The following is a 22,436-nucleotide window of genomic DNA, read 5'->3' on the forward strand; positions in this document are numbered from 1 at the left end:
CAGATTGGTGTCTGGGCATCTTCTGTTGCTCTTAGAACATATCTGGTAGCTCAGGAGAGTGTGTTCTTGATCAGAGCTTCTAGATCGTTCTAGATGACCCTGCCAGTCTTTGCTTTGCCAACTATTGTTGCTGTATCTCTGTACTTCCCAAATTTTATTGATAAATTGATTTTTAAGTAGAAAGTCTGTATACCTATTTCCTTCTTCCAGCATCTATGAATCAGAGGTTCTTTCTATCTGCTTACATTTCACCCTCTGATAATATGTACCAGCTGTTTTTGCAGTTCTCAGTCATTTCTGTTACACATTTCGTGTCATAGTGAGCTTTAGGAACGTGAGGTAAGTAGGAAAATAGGACATGAGGCTTGAAAGAATTTTCAAGAGATGTTACCTAGTCCATTTCTGCAAATCACTTTTATTCAGGGCTGGTTTTCTGCTGGAATATCTTGAAGGCTCTTCTGGAGCCTCTTACCTCGTAAGATGTGTCACTGTGTTTGGGGTTTTGTTGAGACTGACAGCATTGCTTTCTTCTGTCTTCTGATAGACAATATCAGCTTTGACTTTACATAAAATGTCCCTACTAGAGGTTTATATCCATCTGAAGTCTGAAACACCTCCATTGCTCACATTTAACTGATTTTATCAGTACAAAGTTCTTTCTAATATCTGATTTAGATCACTTTGGGTGTAATTTAAGCATATTGATGCTTAACAGAGCACAGATTACTGCCTTTCCTTTGCAGTTATCTTTTACATGTTTGAAGACTCTTAGGCTGCCAGTCATTAGGGTTTTCTCTTCTCTTTAAACCAGACAATTCAGATTTGTTCATTCTTTCCTCATAACTTACTTGACCAGACTTTATGCTTCTTTTCCCAGTTCTCTCTATGTGTTTCACCTCTTCTGTCTCAAAAAGCAGTGTCTGAAGCTGGATGGACACTTCAGCTGAGACCTGCATTAGTACTTCTTAGTAGCTCTAGAGTAGTTTGTCCTTTTGCCCTTAACACGAATTTCTTAAGAGATGGCTATTTTTTCTCTAACTCCTTTTACTTTTAATGTTGCTTCCTATAGCAATACCTACTACTTCTGGGCACAGTTATGCTCTCCTGAAATCTGTGATTCTGCTGTTCCATTTCCTTCTTTTCCTAAGCCCCTTGATTTCTACCATTTTGTGATCAGTATAAATGAAAACTTTGACTTAATACACTGTCAATGTCTCCTGAAATTACTTCCAAAGTGCAGCAATGTTTTGAGTATTGTCTTCCAATTTGCCCCATGGCAGTATGGGAAGAAATAATAATGGAGGTAAGGGAAAGGCTTGTGAAATGCCTGTAAGCATTTTTTTCCACAAGCAGTGATTTCATGTTGTTACATATCCAGCATCTTCCACCACCCTGGAGCATCCCAGCTTGCCTACCACATCCTTTCTTTCCAGAGGGGCAAGAGGCAGAATGTGCTGAACCTTGTTCAGACCTAAAGAGATGCTGGTTCATGAGTTATTGCAATTGTGCTTGTGTAATTTGCTCCAAGAATGGCTAAAGAGCCAAGTTATTGCTGTCTGTCCTTCAGTTCAGTGATTTGATTCCCTTTGCGCTATCAAGGTCACATTTTCCTGAAGCTTTTAGAAGAGTTGACATCAATCAGATTTGATTGAAATTGCTCTGTGAGCTCAAAAGCTTTAGTAGATGGGTACTTGCAGACAGAGAGGTAACATGAGGGAATAGGCCATTGCTTTCTTTAAAAAAAATGTTAAGATTGTTCAAATGCAAACGCTCATTTTCAACTTTCTTGCTACGAATTTGAAATGGTGTCTTCCTTTGCTGAAACAACAAAGCACTTCAGTCACCCCTTTACCTCAGTAATCTTGCATCTGATTTTTGTCTCTTGGACTTCTCATGTGCTTCTTTTTACTAACCATTGTCTTTTCAGCCAAGAACCACAGGCTCTAGGTGTTTACCTCTAGGTAGACATTGATCCACTGCTGAAAATCAGTGGGTGAGGACTTCCCTTTTTGTCTGTATCTAGGCTGCGGTAAAATCTGAGGAGAGCATTTATTTAAGGGTGTTTCTGCACGCCTGGATAGGTACAGAAGGTTCAGATGAGTGAAAGCCATCAGGTCTCATGTTTGGTGTTATGACTTAGATGATTACTGGAACAACTTATAAAGAGCATTTCAGTGTATAATGCACTTAAAAAATCAATTTATTTCTAGATTTTTTATATTAATCTTCAAGCAATTGAAGTAAAATGAAATTTTTTGAGCTCTGAATTAGTCCATTTAATAATAATTAATATAACAATTAAATAGCAATTAAGAAGTCACATAGGCCAAGATCATCTTTTCCAGTAGTACAAGGCAGAAATGGAAATTGGTGGGAAAAGGAGAGAGCCTATTGCAGAACTGCTGTACCTGAAGGCATCGAGGCATCCAGTTGTGAGTTTCTCATAGGTGTAGGTGTGGGCACTACTTAACCATAATAGTTTGAAACTGCTTTTTCTTGATAGTTTTCAAACAAAAAAATTAGCTAGAGCAGAATGTTACTGCTTCTGTAGATTTTTAGGTGAAAAAGAAAAAGGTAATTGGTTGTCACTGGTTAAACTATGTAGCTTTTCTATATTAGGGAACAAGTTGGTGAATCTAGGTTACTCTAGACTGGGGTTCTCTGAGGACACTTTGATGATAGGTGGGGTGACAGCCTTCATCATGTCGTTAAATTAAATGGTGCAGAGATTTGATCACATGTACCAGTTGTGATGCTGGCTTTGGTGTAGGACAACTGACTTTAATTACCCATGGTCACTGCTACCAGGTTGCTTAATGATTGGCTAAATGAGTTTTTGTCTTCTTGCTTAAAACATCTTTTATTGTGCTTGAAGGTGTCAAGCTATTAATTTTCTTGACACGTTCATAAGGGTGGGTATTGTCTTCACCTTCCTCGAAATCTTCTGTCCTACAAACCTGTATGCTGTGCCTTTACTGAATTTATTCTGGTTCTTTTTTCACCCTAGGGCTCTCTTTTGGTGCTGAATTCTTATCCTAATTCAGAGGTGGTCCTTGCCTGCCCAGATGGTGATCTTCCTACTGAGTTTTTAATCACCCTGTCTGTCAAGCTAGCAGCATAAATTTGATTGCCTCTTTCTCAGCTGTTCATGAGAAATTCTGCTTTCCCTGTTGGGGATTTTTGCTATGGAATTTCTTCTCTCTCTCTCTCCTCTCCATCTGTGATATGTCAAGATGTTTGTATTTAAATATAATTTTAAATTACCAAGTTAATTACCTTGGAGGAGGCAGCATAAATCCAGCTAAACTGATTGCATTAACAAAATTGGCAATGATTTTCTCTTTCATCACATTTTTGAAATATGATAAGGTACTCCTTGCAATCATAGGAATGTCTTGGAAGGCACACAGTTTCAGCTTAACTTGTGCATAACTCTCAGAATCAGGAAAATAATGTGCAAATTATCCTAATGATACGCAACTTTCAGGTAAGTAGCGGGAATACATTTGTCCTCCTTTAACAAGGGATGTATTGTGACTTCCAGAAGTCTTTATCCAAACTGGTGCCGTAATCTTAGGAATGAAGAATGGCCTGAGACTGCTTCTGAATGTTTATTTGGCATGATCCAGCATCCATGGCCACTTTCATTCTGATAGGGAATGTGTGTTAAACTCATTATTAAATCCATGCAAAATCCTGGCCCTGTTTGAAGCTGCTATGGCATATAATGGGGAGAGGTCAGGGATGCAATGAGGATTCGTTATGCTAGCTATAGAAGATGAAGCATTTTCTCCACAAGGGAATTTTGCATGAAGAGAAATCTGATAGCTAACTAAAACATTTTCTGGTGCAAAGTCACTTTGTAGGAAATGTGTAGGAGTTGGTGGATTGCATCATGTGGATATAAACTCAGAATCCACACTGGGTAAAATCACTAACAATCTGGCTAGCACATCTTGAGAATCTTTACACTATTACTGTCTTCATCCCAATAAACAGTTTCATATCAAAAATGTATGTGATAGCCATAAGATTAATTTCGAAATGCTAGATCACTTCTGGAAGTAGCTTCCCATATTATCAGATCATCACCAGTCATGTGCAGAAACTGGCAGCCTTTGAAGTGATACCACTTCATCATCCTCTTGTTTGTTTGTGTATTTTTAAAGCCAAAGCCATAGGATTTGGGTGATCAGGAAATATTCTGATGCAACTAAGCAGTGTGAATCCTGTAACTCACCCTAAGCTTTGGAAATCATAGCAAACGCTGCAACCTGACACCACAAACTATGTGGGGATTGCTGTAACCCAGGTGTTTCATCCACTTCTCTCTGATTCCACATGCCTGCCTCTCTGCTGTAAGGTTAGGAAATACCTTTTAGTGTTTGTAAGTATCTGGGTAGTGAGTTTCATTGTTTTGTCTCTAATAATTTAAAATTATTAAGCTCCATCTTTGCCTTCATGCTTCCTATTTAGATTGAGTCACTTTGAAGGTTCTGGGAGTAATAGGAGAACAACTGTGTAAGACAATCATGTTATTTTTTCTTTCTAGTGTTTCTTACTATTGCTTGAGATGTATAAATGTAAAGCCATTGGGAAAAGAGTTTGCTATGCAGTTTTTTTTATCCCACGTGTACTGTTTGTAAGTGCCTTAGATATTTGGTGTTGGGTAGTAGATGTTATGGTTTACATTGCAATTTTTGAACCTTGAAGTTCAGAATAGTGTTTTCTATGATTTTTCTCCCCTTCATCAGATTGCATTTTCATGGTTTGCATCTGGGTTTTGTCCTGAGTCTGTGTGCATTAGTCTAAGCTTCTGTGCTGTAAAGAGTTACAGGTGGCTTTTCTTTTGACAAGCACCATGGTGTGACCATTCTGCAGTGTGCAGCTCTTCCTGCTGGGCTAAATTCATGCAAGATTGCTGATGTTTTCTGTAGGTTTTGCAAAAATTGCACACAGAAGGCAGTTTCTTAATAGGTGAAATTAAACATTCATTGAGGTTGGAGTGCATGTTGCCTGTAATGTGTGCAGTGGTAGGATTTCTGATATATCAGATAAGACACTAAATTAATATAAATATATTAATAAAATCTTACAAAACTAAGATAAAATGTGCACTTTCTGAGTTCATATTTCTTCTTATTTGGAACCCTTGCCACTGTTGAATATTTTTCCTGGATCTTATTTATGAGAGTCTTCTGTATCCTCCCAACCTCGTACATTGCAATCAAAAGTTTGATTTTAGCATCAGAGTAAAGTGTTAGCCTGAAAATTATACAGTATGGGTATTTTTTTCCTCATTACATAACAGCATTTCACAGTATATCCTAATGTGTTTGTCATTCACATCTGTATTTTCATAGTATTAATGTCATAGTCAGAATTGCAAGACTTGTGCATTTGATGCTGAAAGAATTGCTGCAGGATTAATATGTTGTAGTTCAGTTTGTGTTCAGCTGGAAAGATTAGGCAAGTCTGGAAGCTGAAGATCCTGTCTCTTCATACCTTTGTGGTGTTTGCCTGCAGTGTGCCGTCTTGGAGAGAGGCTGCAAGTTTTTAGTCAGCAATTAGATGACAGTTCATTAACAAATGACAAACCATTTCCTGATGCTTGTGAAAAGTGTGGTGGAGACCCGGCCTTCAAACAAACCTCAAACAGCAGAACAAGCAGCATTTAATACTGTTTACTGGGAGGGAACTTTTTAGAGTTTCTGAATTGTTAAGTCTTAAATCTCTGCAAGTTCAGGAGTACATGGTTTCCTAAGTTATTTTAAGGGTGTCCTATATTTCCTAAACCACCTGGACTGTCTTGAAGATTTTACTCTTAGTCTTTATTGATTGTATTACTACCAGGTATATATTTTTCTTAAAACTTCAGTAGAAATCAATCATCAGTCTAAACAAAGATTCTGCAGGCGCACTAACAACAACCAAAGCTTTTTTTGCTTGGTTGCTACTTGTAGTTTGTGTTGTAGCCACTTCCTTGTGGGTTTGTCGCATTGCAAGAGGCAGTGACCTTCATTTTAGCACCTTCTAGACTTATAAATTTCACAACTATTTTTAATTTAAGTCTTCTCTTTATAGTTCAGTAATCTATGAATTCCCTGTGTAGCTATTTTTGGCTTATGGTTTAGAAACTTGAGCCTTTAAGATCTGAAATGTGTTGTTAGAGAAAAGAAATCACTCATTTTAAGTGAAGGATGTCATTGCCAGTAAGTGGGCAGTTTTATGAAGTAATCTCAATTTGTGTCAGTAGTATATTCATTTCAGGAAACTTCTGCTTTCATAATTTCAATTTCCTTTTTTTTTCTCCTGGGGGCTGCATACAATCACCTAGATTCCTCCAGTGTCTAATGGATTCCTAAGTGATTTTTGGAAAATGTAGTAACTGTGACTGTCAGCATGGTGAGTTTGCACAGAACCTGACAGTTTTATTCTTTGGGACCCAGCCCTCTGGTGACAGTGATCTATAGAAGACAGAATTGCACACCAGGCCCTTAAAGTTGTGACTATCCAGTGGCAAGTGCTGAGTGGGATTCAGCTGGACCATGCCCTTCCTTTGGCTGAAATGGAATCCTGTAGTGTTCCAGATCCTGTAGTGTTCTGCAGATCCTGTCACTCATCTGTGTCATTATTTATATTGATATTTATATTCTTCCCCATGTAGCTGTCTCACACATCCTAGGACATCTAAAACCATCTACATTTAGAGTCCTGTTCCAGATGCTCTTCAAATGCTGAGGAGGAAACATCTATTTAGAACCAAACCGTCTGCAAGCAATCAGACGTTGCATTAGCAATTATGTCTATTCTCCCATGGGTTTTTTGCTGTAGGAGCACACTGCCCTAATTTGCTTAAGATTTCACTGTCATGTTGTAGGTCTGTCAGATGTTGAGCAAACATTGGCTGTCACTTGGGTCAGAGTTTTCAACACCTCTCTCTTCTTCAGCATATCTGTATGGGAAGCATTATGGAGATCAGTCAGCTTGCATTGTTTTTTTAATAGGTTGTATGCAACAACTTGATAAAATCTGATCCAGAAACATACATAAAGCTACATCTACCTCTGGATCAGATTTTGTTCCTGGCAGGGAACTTCTCTTTCAAGATAAAGGCATTCTTGTCCTCCCTGTAGTTTTATTTCAAGGATATACCTATCTGCACCTACTGCTGTTATATTGAAAGTGGATGTAATAGCAGGAGAATATTTAATTAGTATTTGTTGTCTCTGTAGAACAGATTTGCATGAAAACATGGGTTTTGGGGCTCACTTTCCTTGATACAGGTCTACAAACCCAGCACACATGGTTACCTCTTTGCTGGGGAGTTACTCACAGCCAGCACACAGCTTTGGTACTCTGGCACTCTGTGCTGTTCAATTCTTCATTCTCCCCTTGATGCAAATTTGGCTCATGCCAATTACCACAATTTCAAGGGCTGGAGGACCTAAATGCAATGAAAAAATTATCTCCTAATTTTAACAGTAGTGTGAACAATATGTAAGTGTTATTCATGCTGTTGTACTATCTTTTTTTTTTCTTTGCTAATGAAAATATATTTTGTAACTATTGCTTCTAAAGGTGTTGCCAGAAGTGTGTTTAATAGACTTCAAGATGAGTTTGCTTTAATTATTAGAGCAAGCTATTTCAATTAAAATTATGTGTCCCTTATATTCACTGTATTCAGTATTTTACACTGATGTCCTTTCTAATAGCACTCTGAGATTTGCTGTCAGAGTTGATTTCTCCATTTGAAAAACTGAAGGCATTTTGGAAGGGGTTCTTCATTAGGGGAGAGTTTTGAAATACTACAGCTAATGGGAAAGTGGGAATCTAAGAGGTATTTTACCTAAAGCTGACTTTGCTGCATTGCCATCACTCCTGTGGACTTCCTTGGCATCAAAATCTTGCAGCAAGGAATTCTCTTGCTGCAGTATCGCACTGGAAACCAGCTAAGCAGAGGATCAACACACAAAAGTTGCATATCCTGATTGGGATTTTGCTTTCCAAGAAGCAGATGAATTCCTAGACTTGTAAAACTCCTTGGTAAAACATCCATTCGCTTTGAATTTCGCCCGTTGCCTTTCTGTGTTGAGTATCTTTATGTTGCAGCAGCAGATTCCCTGCATTTGTGCCTGGAAGGTAAATGTACTTTGTGGCAGGCCACTGAGAAGCTATTTTGATTTGAGATGCCAGCAGAATTTTTAAAACAAGCCAGTAAATTGTGGATTAACATACCACAAGAGGTATTTACTCAAGATTTTTAAAGGAAGCCAAAGATGAAATTGCTGAGTAACTCTGGGCTGCTGTTCATGTTCCCCTTTTTGCCAGAGAAATTAGGGGTTGCAAATAAACAATTTTTGAAAAGCTAATGAGGGAAATGCAGGGAATGGAGTCCCCCAGGGATCACTGTTTGGACATGTGCTCTCATATTTTCATCAGTGGTGTGGAAAAAGGGATGAGGAGAAATAGATGACAATATGTGTTGACAGTACAGAATTCTTCAGGTCGCTGAAAAATGTGTGACAAAAGATCAGGAAAAAAATTGCAGGTCTCTAAATAAAAACCAAATCATTAATTGGAAGGGAAAATGGTCCCAAGAATGCACAAACAGCAGTGTTCTATAAATTTGGTCTTTTGCAACTGAGGAAGGATATATGTAATCATAAGAGGTGAAACTGTGGCAAGAAGGCAAATAGAATGTTAACAGTCTTTAAAAAGCAACAGAAAAGAAGACAAAGCATCATTTGCAGATGTATAAATCCCTGCTGTACCCTCAAGTGGGGTATGCAATTGTAATTTGCATCCTCTGCATCTCAAAACAGTTTTATTGATTTTGGAGTTTAAATCCATGTAAGGACTGGAGACTGGACTAGAATTATATAGATTAAGATTCTTCTAGGTTGGGAAGAGACAAATGGAGAGGCAGAATTTACTAAAGTATAGAAAATTGTGAGTTGTGTAATTGACTGAGTAGGAAAGCACAGCAGTCAAAGTAAACTGTCATGACACTGTCAGGTAATTTCATTATAAAAAAGGAAACACGTTTTTATAGATTAAATTAATTACTAAAAGTCACAATTTATTTCCCCAACAGTTTTAGATTCAAAAATGATTAACATATTCATAGTTATCACCTGGTGACTGTTAAAAGGTGATAAGACAGTCTTAGAGTCATAAAATCTCAAAGCCAACAATTGCTGAAGTTGAAAGGATATATATATATATTTTTAGAATCTTTGCCCAACCAATTGCTGCAGTTTAAGGTGTGGAGCAGAAAATGTACTGTCTACTGCAGGTGTTATTACAGGTAATAAGATATAATCCAGCAGAGCATCTGCTGTGTAGTGGTGAAACTAATGATCTCTGAATTGTTTCAGGCATTTGTAGGAAATCTGCTGTATTTTCTTTCAGTGCCAGCAACAGTTGAATTACATCTCCCTTCACTGTACAGCTGCTGTTCTAAAGCACAGTCTCCAAATCCACCTCCTTCTTCTGAAACAAAACTGTGTGATAACATAGAAAAAGGCAACAGTAACATAGTGCAAAATGACAGCCATTGCTTCGCTGACCAATTCGGATAATTTAGAGTGGCTGAAATGGAACATCCACGTGATGTTCAGTCAGTCACTCATATACCCCACACTTGGACCAGAAATGCTGCACAAAAACATCCCCGCTACCACTCTCCCATTCTCCAGAAGCAGCAAATCCACTTGTTTTGGTTATTCTTTCTTGAGACTCTTTACTTACTTGTGGGACTGTAGGGTTGGTTTAAATACTCTTTGTTTTCCTCGCTTTATTTAGACAAGGTGTCACTGTATTTTTTGAATTCATTCTCCCAGCCTTGCCCCAGCTGTTCAAAGACTCTTGGGTTTTGTCCTTCATAGCTTGGAGAATGTGGGTCACATCTGGCTGCACATTCTTCATACTTCACTACTATCTAAGCTTGTTCCTCCCAGCTGTTTATATTAAGGACAGTGACAGCGGTTACCTGGTGAAATAAATACACGTGTCATGCTGACTGCATCAAATGGCACCTGCTGAAAGGAGAGTTCCACAACAGCAGAGTTTTGTTGTGGAAGAAGGATGTTACAGTGCAGAAGTCTGATAGGAGCTTTCCTGTTCCTTCACCAATAAGGTTTACAGCAATAAAGTGTTTCTTAATAAAATCAGTGAACAGAAACATCATAACTCTCTCCTCTGGGCTCAGGTGTATTATCACATCATCATAGCTTCATGCCAGTTGGTTCAAGAACATCAAACTACAATGCCACTTGAATTTCCACAGATGACCATAAACATGCTCTTAGCCCATGGCAAATGTAAAGTAATAGGACTGAGTTTAATCCTTTCTGAAATATTTGCTTTATCTCATTACTGTGTGCACACAGCTGTTGTGACTCATGTGAAATTTGACTTCACCATGTATTTAACTCATACTCATAAAATGTTTTTCATGGTAAATAGGTTGCCCTAAAAGAGCAATTAGCTTGAGGTAGGAGAGCATGTGTATAATTTCTTCAAAGGTGTTCCCTCATATGGTGAGAGCCAGTCCTGCATTTCTTCTCCCTCGCAGGGCAGCAAGTGTTTCCAAAATCTAAATATGTTTCTGTTCAGCCCAGCCAGCATATTTTTTTTTTCTTTTTTAGGTTTCCTTAACAGCCTTTCTGTTTTCCTCTTGTGCCCAACAATGCTTTTCTTTTTTTTTCTTCTTCTTCTTTTTTTTTTTTTTAATTTCTTTTTCTCCCCTAAAACCATTGGGGAATCCAGTGATTGGATGAGCAAGTTACAACAGAAATCTAAATCCTGTGAGGATAAAGGCATTTTAATGCAATAGGAAGATCAATAATATTCTGTTCTTACAAGTCTAGTGAATTGGCAATTGTTCTTAATATGAATATTCTATTTCAGCTTGCTGCATTACATAACTAGGTAATCTACATTTTTAGTTCATCCTTCCCACAGGCAGAAATGCATTAATGGTATTTCTTCATATGCTGGCAGTTTTGCATTATGTCAAAATATATGTCTTGGGTATTTGTTTGGTTGGTTTTGGCCTTTATTAACAGGGCACTATTTTTTTCTGGACTATGTTTTGTCAGTTTTGAATTAGCAGATTGGCTGTTACTAGACAGTGACTGTAAAGGCCACCACGTTTTGCCGAAATAAGAGAGTTACTACTCTTCCAAAGAATAGTCTGATGAGCCTATTGAATATGGCAACCAAAAAACTTAGCTTCTTTAATTTGCAAATTGAAATCTCAATACATTTTAATGACAAAATATTTTATCCACACACTGTTGTAAATTTCTAGAATTTGCTCACAATGAGACCACTAATTCCAACAAGCAAGGCTGTCTGTGTGTCTTCTTGGTTTGTTTTTTTCCTTTACTTTTCCTCTTCTCTATTTTGTCTTAAGTAGCCTTAGAATTAGGGGAGATGTTACTGAAAGTAGGATTAAAAGCATTTGTGAAGTCAGAGCAGAAACAGAAGGCAGGGATCATAACTGCTTTGGATACTTCCTCAGGTCTGGAGAACATTGTGGTAAAGCTGCCCTGTTTTAGGCAGGATTTGTTTTATATGGGTTGGTTGCTGCAACGGGTTGGTTACACAAGACTTCCAGAAGCAGTCAGCGATAGTGTAGGTGAGCTTTTAATGCTGCCCTTCCCTTTTTATAGCTCTGTCTTGCGAGACAGAGTATTGTGGTTTCTATTTAATACCTTTGAAATAATTGTCCAATTGCACAATGATACATAGCCAATCTTTCACAAGTTTCATATGTTTCAAAATAGTCAAGGGAGTGGTGTTGAAGACTTCTGCAACTGAGGACACAAGAGGAGGGAAAATGGAAGATACTTGTAGTGGTCAGTAGCAACTGCAGTGTTAAAGGTCCTCAGCTGATACATAGTGTGAAGTCTAAATGTCCCTCCTAATTAGAGAAAGAGATTTGCCCCGAGGTCAAAGGGTCTAAGCTGTGATGAGATTAAATGTATTAATTGGAAGTTTCTGTTCTGTCTTTTCAGAAGAATGGAGTATCAAACGGAACCCTCTACAAAAAAACATTTATTGAGCACTTTGAACAGGCACCAATGTATGTTGCAGTTTTTACTTTCGTGGGGTTTGCAGTGGGAACAATATTTGGCTACCTGCGAGATTTTATGAGAGCCTGGGGACTAGAAAAACGTAACATTGCTGCGGAGAGAGAACAACAAAAAGTATGTATGAAAAAGTCATTATGTATCCACAGCTGAGTTTTCCTCTGATTGAGAGTGATTTACAGCAATTTGTGGAAGTAACAAGGCAGACAACTTTCATTTTACAGAGCATTTCGCAGGGGTGAGAGGAGTGACACACCCTGCCAGTGGAGCTGTGTGCATGTGTATGATTATGCACCTACATTTATGTAAAGTCATCGTTTTTACCCAGGGATGTGTTCACCTCATTCCAAGATGTGTTCACCTCATTCCAAGAGTGCTGTGATACTCTCAGTGAAACAGAATCTCAGAATATTAGGTCAATCCACAGAAAAAGAAAATTCATAAATGCCTTATTGTTAAATATATCTTCTTTCCAAATCTCTTCAACCCTGATTTTCCTTTGTCCCATCTGGCTACCTTATGCTGTCTTTCACAGCGAGGAAGTTCTAAATTTTTTTATAATTGAATTCTTGCAACTCCCCAAATTTTTCATCCCATACAGTTCCAAGTGAAACTTGCATCTTAGCAAAATCAACTGCCTTACAACTTTGTTTAAAGTTTTTGGTTCCTCCTCCTTCTCTGTGCAGTTTGGGTCATCATTTATGGTAACACCTGGAATAATGAAGGAAAAACATGAAGAGTTTTACTGTTTCTCTTGCAAATAAAACTCCTGAAATTGTTTCCTGCTTTAGATTTTCAAAGATGCATGCATAACTTAATGAATAACACTTTCAATTCACTTTGTGATCTGGCCATTTGTTAATTCCAGTTGTGCCAGTTAAATTTTTTTTGTCTTTCACTATGGATTACATGTTTATTTAATTTTCCCACATTAACTGTATGTCATGTTATTTTATCAGTTTATTGTATGCAGTGCCCAACAAGGATATATTGCTCTTTCATATAAAACTTTGTTTAAATTTAATTTCTAAGTAAAATCCATGGATATTCATTAATTCTCAACCAAAAAAATTGTCTTAACTGGATGTTTGCATCTCCACCCTAGGCCAGTAATGCCCAAATCACATATATTGGACTAGCTTTTGTCTAATGTATCCAGCATTTCATGAAATGTAGTGAGTTGTTTATCCTACTTTTCTGCATTCTGCTCCACACATAGAAAAATGCTCAATTTGAAGCAATTGGTTTCTTCAAGTGAAAGAATCTTGATTTTTTTTTTTCCATTTCCAACTTTCAGGATATATAGGGAGAGTTAGACCAATTTGTTTACCATTTAAAAAAACCAAACCTGCCCAACCAAAAAAGAAACCAAAAATCCCCCAATCTTTAAACAGAAACAAAATACTCTACCCTCTAAGAAATACAACATTGTGTTTTAAAAGAATTATATAGGTGTACAGTATTGCTGTTTGGAGTTTTAAGTGACACAGGACCATGTGGCTGCTATGGCTCTCTGTTTATGGATGAATCAGTTTTTCCTTGTTAATAGGAATGACTTGGGTACAGAAGGAGATATTTTCACAGCAACATAACCCTGTGCATGTTTTCAAACCAGGATTTTGTGCCACTTTATCAAGATTTTGAGAACTTTTTCACCAGAAACCTCTATTTGAGAATACGGGATAACTGGAATCGTCCCATTTGCAGTGTCCCTGGGCCACAGTTTGACCTCATGGAGCGAGTTACAGATGATTACAACTGGACATTTAGGTGAGTCACCTTACACTCTGCCTCTCTCAGCCTCATCAGCATACTCCTGACACCTCTGCAAAGCACAGAAAGTAGTGTCCAGATCCCTGTCTAATATCCACCAGCATGTTTCTTTCTGCAGTCAGCACCATGCTGACAATCTGACCCTTTTCTTCTGAGTATTTGTTTGGAAATGCAGTATAGATTTCCAACTCAATTGCAGATGGGTTTGGCTGTGTCAGCACAAGACAGCTCACACAGCATTTATAACAACAGACCTTGACTCTGAATATTACAACAAAATTTGGTTTATCCATTGGTTAGGTTTTATATCATAATTTTTTGCATTGCATGAATGTGCTGCTTGCCTTCATCGTGAGTCTTTGGCTGTGGGTTTTAAGCAGATTTAAGCTTGAAGGTTTTGGTGTATTGCAGCTGACTGACACAGCTATGGGAATTCACAGCATAGACAAAGTGTAGGTTGGCTATATTTGAGCTTATTCAGAATGTGTCACAGTGTTTCCCATACTTTCATCAAGTTTAAGTTCTGTTTGTGTATGAGAACACTGATGACTTCATGGAAGCAGTTGACAACTTGCTTGAAAAATGGATGTCTGTAAGTTGTTCCTTAAATAAAGTCCTCCGTGTGTTTGTTTATTTAAAACAAACAGCCATTGATCCCACACCAGTATATTGCCATCTACAGCATGGCTTCTAGAAAGCACTCTGACCATGAAGCAGTACATAGTTAGGAAAAGAGGAAGGCTAGAAAAACTTTTGAGCTGTTAGAGTGTGAGGATTACAAATTCACAAGTAGGAATTTGACACTGGAACAAAATTTGGTGGGAAAATTTTGAGATTTTTTTTTTTTTAATTTTCATTTGGGATTGGAAGGAAAATTGCACTATTGTTCAAAATTTGCTTTAATTATAGGTTTACAGGAAGGACTATCAAGAATGTAATCAATATGGGTTCTTATAACTACCTCGGCTTTGCAGAAACAGATGTTAATGCTTTGAAAACTGTGACCAGAGAATTAGAAAAATATGGGACAGGAGTCTGCAGTACCAGGCAAGAGATGGGTGAGTAAACAGCGAAATGGCCACCAAAGGTTCTGTAACTATGCTCTTTTTCTCACAGATATCTTAAAAGAATTGGATACAGAGAACTTCAATCACATCAGCAATTACTTGTTTCACAGTTAAAAGGAATGCTGTGTTTTATTTGTTCTCACATGAGGGTTTTTTTTAAAAGGAAAACTAATACTGATTTTTAGAAAAGCTAAAACCAAATGTGTCACCTACTGGCCTGGGATTTTTAATGGTGGAAACACACACACATTGAGATTTCAACAATTGTTCTGGGGCAAATTCAACTGCATCACAGATTTATATGTTACCGCACACACAGATTTCAGATTAGTAAAATGATCTTTTACATAAAGTTTTTAATCCCATGTTCTAAGAATGTATTGGATTGTTTTATGAGATACTACTGGCACAAACCAGAAATTTTGCCATTAGCAAATAAATTCAGGAAGGCTCCATCTGACATTTTTGGTTTTATCTGTTATGATTTTCTGCTTTTTCAGTTTGTAGGCTGCATGCAATGTTACCTTCCACACAAAGCCTTGAATTCCTTGTGGTGCAATCATCTCACATTTAAAAAAAAAAACAGTTTCCAACCAGAGAAATGCAAGGGGAGGTTTCTCTTCAGGCTTTATCTTTCATGGGATTATTAAAAAAAAAAAAAAAAAAGAAAAAAAAAAAAAAAGGCTTTCCAGAATAGAGAAGTCTATAAAATATTTCTTTTTTCTAATCCAGCAAGCTAAAAAAAATTACATTTTTATCTTCAATGTAAACTATGTTTTTCCATAAATCTTACAGAAAAAAATACTGTATTCAATTTAGTTTTTTTTTATAAAGTCTCCATTTCAGAAGAAAAAGTAATGCAAACTTTGTGATCTGCTTCTTTTCTTGTCATTGTGGTTTGATTTGCCAATAATAATTATGTCAGTGACAGCACTCAGAGAGGGTTTACAGGTTGACCCTACTTTCCTTTTCTAGGTGACCCATCTGGTGACTGCAATATAATATTATTTAACCTGAATTGCATGCTTGAGAGTGGTCACCACTGCTAGTCCTTTAAGGTATTGAAGGAGCTTTCTCTCTTTTTCTCCCAGATTTCCATTTTGTCTAAGAATATTTCAAGTTGTTTTCAGGACATGTAAGATTATGTCTGGTGTTCCTTATTCTGTAGCTTTTGCTGAATTGTTTTACTGGGAGATTTATTCTTTAAACAAACAAACAGAAACAAAAAAAAAAAAAAAATCACCAACCTAACTTATTAAAAGATTGATTCTGTGTTCAAATATTAAAAATCTTACTAAGGAACTTCATCCCTTCTGTTTGAGGGCCAATGTATAGAGATTTCTAGGATATTCTCTTCATCTGAACTCCTGTGCTGTACTCAAAGTTGTCTTGACTGATGGAGCAAGGATTTAGATTCATTCTAATTGCCTTCACAAGAGTCCCATGAACTGCATCAAGACTGTCCACAATGCAGGAATGGGCTACAGATGAGGAGCATCCTCAAAGCCTTGTGAGTGTTGGCGTTTTGGAAGTTTGGAGAGCAGCTTGGACATGGTCGAATTAAGGAAGGAAAGCAGGGTGCTTAGGCCTGGCTGAGCTGGTGTAAATGAGCAGACACAGCAGTTCGTCCTGGGCAGGTAACAGAGAGCCTGGGTTGGTGTTCTCCATGGAGAGAGGTGGCTCCTGTGTTGGTGCTGGCTCTTTGGAGCCCATGTGTCACCAAGATCTGTATAAACAACCGAAGGAAAGCAGCCTCTTGTCCATAGTGGATACCCTCTTTCCTTGTTCCTTTATGTGCTTTTGCTCCATTCTCATCACAGTCAAACTCAAAAATTCTGAGTTAGGTGTATCAAAGAGAGAGACGGGGAAGGGTCTGAATGAAACATCTTACCTTTATAAATTATCCTTTCTCATCTTCACCTTAGATAAAAGGAACAGGATGAGTTTGTTTCTGGGCAGATCACATTTCAGAGCTTCTGTTGTTATTGTGTGTGGAGCTAAAGTGTTTTGAAGTAGAAGTGCAGTGAGCTGCAAGAGCCAAGGCTGTAAATTGCCTGTAGTGTTCTAATCCAAGAGAGCACTTGAACGTATTTATATTTTCAAGCTAATTCACTTTGAAAGTACTGCTCTGCTTGTGTGCATTGAAGTGTCTGGCATGTCTGAGTTTTACTAAGATCTCTCTCTAAGCAATGGTAGCTTTCTGAGAAGGGTCATTCCACTACTTTCAGAGGATTTCAGATAGAGGGTAAAACAAAGAGGACACAAATAAAATTAATGTGAGTGATGTTTGAAAGAATACATGATGGTAAAACTGTCCTTTATTGTCTCCTGCCTACACTCCTCCTCTTAAAACTATGGAGGCTGTGGAGAGGACATACAATGCTATCATATCAGAATGCTGTTGCAGGTAGCTTCCTCTTAGAAAAAGGTTAAAACTGATGAAAACACTGGCTGACCTTCCTAGACTTATCCCCCATAAAAAGATGTAAGGCTTTTCAATCAGTTTTTAATTTCATGCTCTTCTTAATTATAATAATAATAGTAATAAATTTGCTATAACAGTGTCATTTCAGACACGTTTCTGAGGGCTTTGTGGGGCTTTCAATGTGAAATAAAAATACTTTCCTTTTTTTAAGAACAAGCTACCTATTAGCCCTTAGGAGCAAGATTTTGAAGTTATAAGTGGTACATCCATGGAAGAATTAACTTGCTGTTCCACAATCAGAAAGCAAAACTAGAAATTACTAGAAAGCACACAGAAAGCCAACCGTAGAGCCTCAGTACACTACTTCATAAATCTGCTGGTTTTTGTTGTCTTGAGTAATCTGTGCAGGTCTGATCAAAAATATTTAGCAAAACTGGAAAGTGTAAGAAAAGAGCCACAGGGATCATCAAAGGCCTCAGACAGCTTCTGGGTGAAGAACTACTTAGCTTGCTGTCTCCAGCTGCCACAAATGCCTGTCATCTGTCTCAAAAAAAGAGCATAAGGGGAGAAATTATAGAAATTTTTACCATCATGTGTGATGTGGAAGAGTGGTCAGGGTTCACGTTCCTTTCCCACTACCAGATGTGCAGGGCATTGTATGAAGCTGGTGGAAGGTTTTCACCTAAATGCTGGAGGCTGCCAGACCCGAGGAGCTCATTGCAGCTGTGGAAAAACACATTCTCTCTCCTGTGAAAATGTAAAAAGTTTAATAAAGGACAACAGGAGACAAGGACCATGGAGCAAAGGTTGTTATGGCCGGGTGCATCCTGGCACTCAGCCAAGAGCACCCTGTCACCTTCGGGGACACCCCTTAAATACCTTTGCCCTTACACCAGCCTGATGCATATTCATAGACCCTTTATGCATATCCATAAAGTAGTTTACATATTCTGGGAACTGTTTTACATGGCCCCTCCTCAGGTCTGCCTTTTTTTAGATCACGTGTGTTTCTTGGCTGTGGTTTTGGTTTCTCTTTATCACTTCCACTTTGGGCCTGGGTCCAGTCTGTCTTCAGATAGTGAGTGCTGGTAGTTGGCATATCAACAGCAGGGTCCTCATCCTGTGTTCACTGGATGCTGTCCCACCCAAGCAGGCATTTTAACACAAGCATAGCTCTTTCACTACTATGTCTAAGCTTAACTAACAACATAAATAAAAACTATATCTTTATAACAAAGTTACTTTAACATCACACGTATAGAATCCATTTTGATATTTGCAAAAAGCCAATATTATAATATGTATCCATAACACTGCAGGTACCAGAACTTCACAGCCCCTTGTGTTCTAAGGGACACTGGCCATGTGTGCAGAGGAGTGCTCACTGATAGTTACTAGAAATACCCAAACTGTACCTGATTCAGGATGTCCTTTTTAACTCTCAGAGATGGCAAGAGAGGATACAGAGAGATCTGCACCTATTATACCTGAGAAAATTGACCATGAGTGTTATTTAAATTAAATCAACTTTTGTCAGTAGCAGTATCTCCTGTAGGTTCAGGAAAAGGTAATTTTTTTATTTCTTTGCCTTGTTCATTATACGTCAAGAAACCAACTGGGACATAAAAAGAAGCAGGAAGTTTTGGTTTTTAGGAATAAATGCTGGGCCTGAGAAAATTATTCTTGAATGTTGAAGGATTTAAGCAGCCATCCAGTACCTCAAAGTGGCTACAAGAGAGCTTGAGAGGGATTTTTTACAAGGGCGTGGAGTGACAGGATAAGAGGGAATGTCTTCAAACTGACAGAGAGCAGGATCAGATTAGATTTCAGGAAGAGATTCTTCCCTGTGGGGGTGGTGAGGCTCTGGAACAGGTTGTCCAGTGGGTGCCCATTACTAGAAGTGTTCAAGGACAGGCTGGGTGGGGCTTGGAGCAACCTGATCTAGTGAAAGGTGTCCGTGTCCCTGTCCAAGGTGGGGGCATTGGAATGAGATGATCTTTAAGGTTCCTTCCAGCACAAACTGTGCTGTGATTCATTCTATGATTCCATAAGTAACTGGGCACCAACTGTTCAACTAACTGGAGTGTTGGGAGTGTTAGGTCATTCCATATAAACTGCCCCACAAAAATATTTCTACTGTTATATGTATTTGAATTTTTCTCTCAGAAGTGTTATTTTTTTTAGCTTAATAAAACTGCCAGCACATCGGAACTTAAATAAATATGAAATAACAAGTGTTCCCTCCTATAATAAAAAATATGAAAAAATGACAACTTGAATGTAAAGTCCTTTTTCCCATGCAAACCAATGTCGTTTCATGGCTGGAGTGGGAGTTGGCTACTGTTAAAGGTAGCCAAGGCTTTTAAAGATTCAAAAGCCTTTTGTCTGAGCCCATCCTGTTGTTCAGTGTTTATAGTCAGCCTTTTCTAAGCAATGTGACTGAGAATTATTGAGAAACATGCAAATTAACTTCCTGCTTGCTGCTTGCAGATGATAACAAAATCAGCAAAGTTACACTTTTTTTTTTTAAAGATAAGGCAGATTGTCGTGCTTTGAGCACTCCTAGGGCTCCTAGGGCCAGGCTGGTGACAGGGCTGTCACATGGACAGCCAATGCTCTGTTTATCTAACTCACCAGTATTCCTCATGGAGATGACATACGTGAGTAACCGGAGCAAACGTGTGATTAGTGCTGGTTAGGCAGCCAGGCAGGATTCCTGCCTTTTGAAATACTTCTCCTGTGATTATGCCTTGGACCAAAAAACAAGATGGAGCCTGCACAGAACACTTGGAGGGTGATTCACTCTGGAGGGCATGTTGGGAGATTACCCTTTAGCACCTAACTTGCACTCAGTTTTAGGGCTTTTTCTTTGAGGATTTTTTTTTTTACACTTGATTGTGATCTTCTTTCTAAAAAGCAGAGCTGAAAATCTGTGCCAACATTTAATATACAAAAGTAGCTCAAACTCATTCACCTCCTTCCACTGAGTTTTAAGGCCTAATGTGAATTTGTAGCAGCATTTCAAGAAGATAAAAATAGTTATTTGGCCATTCTTTCTTTTATATTACTTCAAAGCTTTAATTAGGGCCAAGGCTCATTTTAAACATAATACTATCCAAACATGAATAAATGTTTCATTTTTCATTTTGGAGAAAGAGATAAAGAACTGAATGTCCCATAATTTACAGTTTCCATGTGGAATTTTAAGGAGAAATAAAGCCACAAAAATGAGAATTTGTGTGCATGTATATATACACATATTTCATAATCTTAGCTGTTTTCTGATAGGGTATGGTATAAATTAGGAAACAATTCATGCAAAGAATTCTCTTTTGTCAAGTCCATTAACATCCTTTTTCTTTTTGTGCCTACCCTCTCATAAATAACTAATCCAGCTTACAATCAATTTATAATCATTGGGTCAGGTTTGTTCCTTGTATTTCACCATTGCAAAAGTATGCTTTGCAGTGCAAGATTAATAGTCTGGATAGCCCATCTTCTAACAGGTGGAATTGAAGGCATCTGTAGGAATTAAGGGTTGTGTGACTTGTTTAATACCTGAAGTATCTCTGATATATGATGTTATCTGCATGCAAATATTTAGGTACCTAAGATGTTGCCATACAGGCTTTGGCATGAAGATGCTGCATTTACACTGGAAATTTTAACTTTGTATTTTTCTAAAGGCAAAAAAAATAAAATAAAAAAAGAAAAGAAACAAAAGCAGATGATCTAAATCTAGTTGGAAGTTCTGTTAAAGTTTTTCTAAAGGCAAAAAAAAAATAAAAAGAAAAGAAACAAAAGCAGATGATCTAAATCTAGTTGGAAGTTCTGTTAAAACTAATCTACTTTTTTTTTCTGAGAATCATGAAATTACACAAGTACATTATTAGATTTATGACACCCATGGCATCTTTGTGGTATGAAAACCCTGTCAGTTGGTAGCAATGTTAAGAAACCTTGAGTATTTCCTTTCTGTCAAGTGATTCATCAAAACCCCTTATTTTGGGACTCTTTTTTGCACAGACAGTGTTAAATGAGGCAACTGCATGACATTACTGTGTGCTTCTCTCACTCTCTTTCCAACAAGTCTCATTCTACAAGCTGAGGCTTCCCTCTGCTAGTGGGTCTGTAGGACAGTGATACCATCTGCATCATCTGCTCTGGTAACACAGTGTAAAGAAATAATATAATTTCCACAGCTTCTGTTTCTTCATCGTGCTATTAATAACTCATCCAATCTTGCTTTTTGTAAAAGCGTGCGTGTCTTTCAACAATACAGATTTTTTCATCTCTGATAATCATCTTACCAGAGTGAGTTTGTGACCTTTAGTTTCAAATGTGACGAGGAAGTTCAGATGTTTTGTTCTGCTCCCCACCCTCCCGAGGATGCCTCATTTTCATAGTATAATGGTTCTCAGTCACCCTGGTGAGTCACAGCAGGGATGCACAGGGTTCCCAGCTGTTCTTTTTTCTTTCAAGGGCTTGTTGCTTGTATCAGTTCACTCTTCCAGCTTTTGTTTAACCTGAGGTGATCAGGTGTTTCCCGGTCTTCTTTGGGTCTTAGAATTCCAAACATAAAATTCTATTACAAGACACTGTTGCCAGTTCAACCAGTCTGTGTCATTAGTGAATGAGAACCTGAAAGACTGTGTTGGGCAGACCAACCAGTGGCATAAACCACCTTGTCCAAGCTGAAAAAGTCAAACTAAATAATGACTCTATGGATCATGGGAAGTCCATCTTCCAGCTTTATCTCTCTAGTAGTCTGGCAGTGACTTTCAGCCCAACAGCATGGTTATGAAAAAACAGCAAGTGTATGAAAAAAAAGCCTCTCAAAACACAGTGTACTTCATGTTCCCTGTCACCAGAGTGCAGTGGCAAGTTAATGGAGGGAAATGGGTCATCAGATTTTGAAAAGTAGGGGATTTGCTGTGAGAAGTGTGGGAATCTGTGGAGGTGGTTCCAATTGTGAAAGTCCACTTTTGATATGATCTGTGCTCTTAATACCTGTATAGTCTTGGATCACAGTAACTCCTGCTGTATTGTATTACTTACAACTGTTCAGCA

The 22,436-nt window shown here is 38.0% G+C and overlaps 1 protein-coding gene across 1 annotated transcript in view; it reads left to right on the forward strand.

Annotated features, from left to right (window-relative positions):
- The window catches only part of SPTLC3 (serine palmitoyltransferase long chain base subunit 3), a 78,331-nt gene that overhangs the window by 16,245 nt on the left and 39,650 nt on the right, over window positions 1-22,436 (forward strand). Inside the window, exons 2-4 of the mRNA XM_041425136.1 lie at window positions 12,027-12,218; window positions 13,717-13,871; window positions 14,784-14,932. Of these exons, the coding sequence (XP_041281070.1) occupies window positions 12,027-12,218; window positions 13,717-13,871; window positions 14,784-14,932 (496 nt within the window). The remainder of the gene's footprint in view (window positions 1-12,026; window positions 12,219-13,716; window positions 13,872-14,783; window positions 14,933-22,436) is intronic.

This window comes from Onychostruthus taczanowskii, unplaced genomic scaffold, assembly GCF_017590055.1.
Source record: "Onychostruthus taczanowskii isolate IOZ18803 unplaced genomic scaffold, ASM1759005v1 scaffold87, whole genome shotgun sequence".
Lineage (NCBI taxonomy): Eukaryota > Metazoa > Chordata > Aves > Passeriformes > Passeridae > Onychostruthus > Onychostruthus taczanowskii.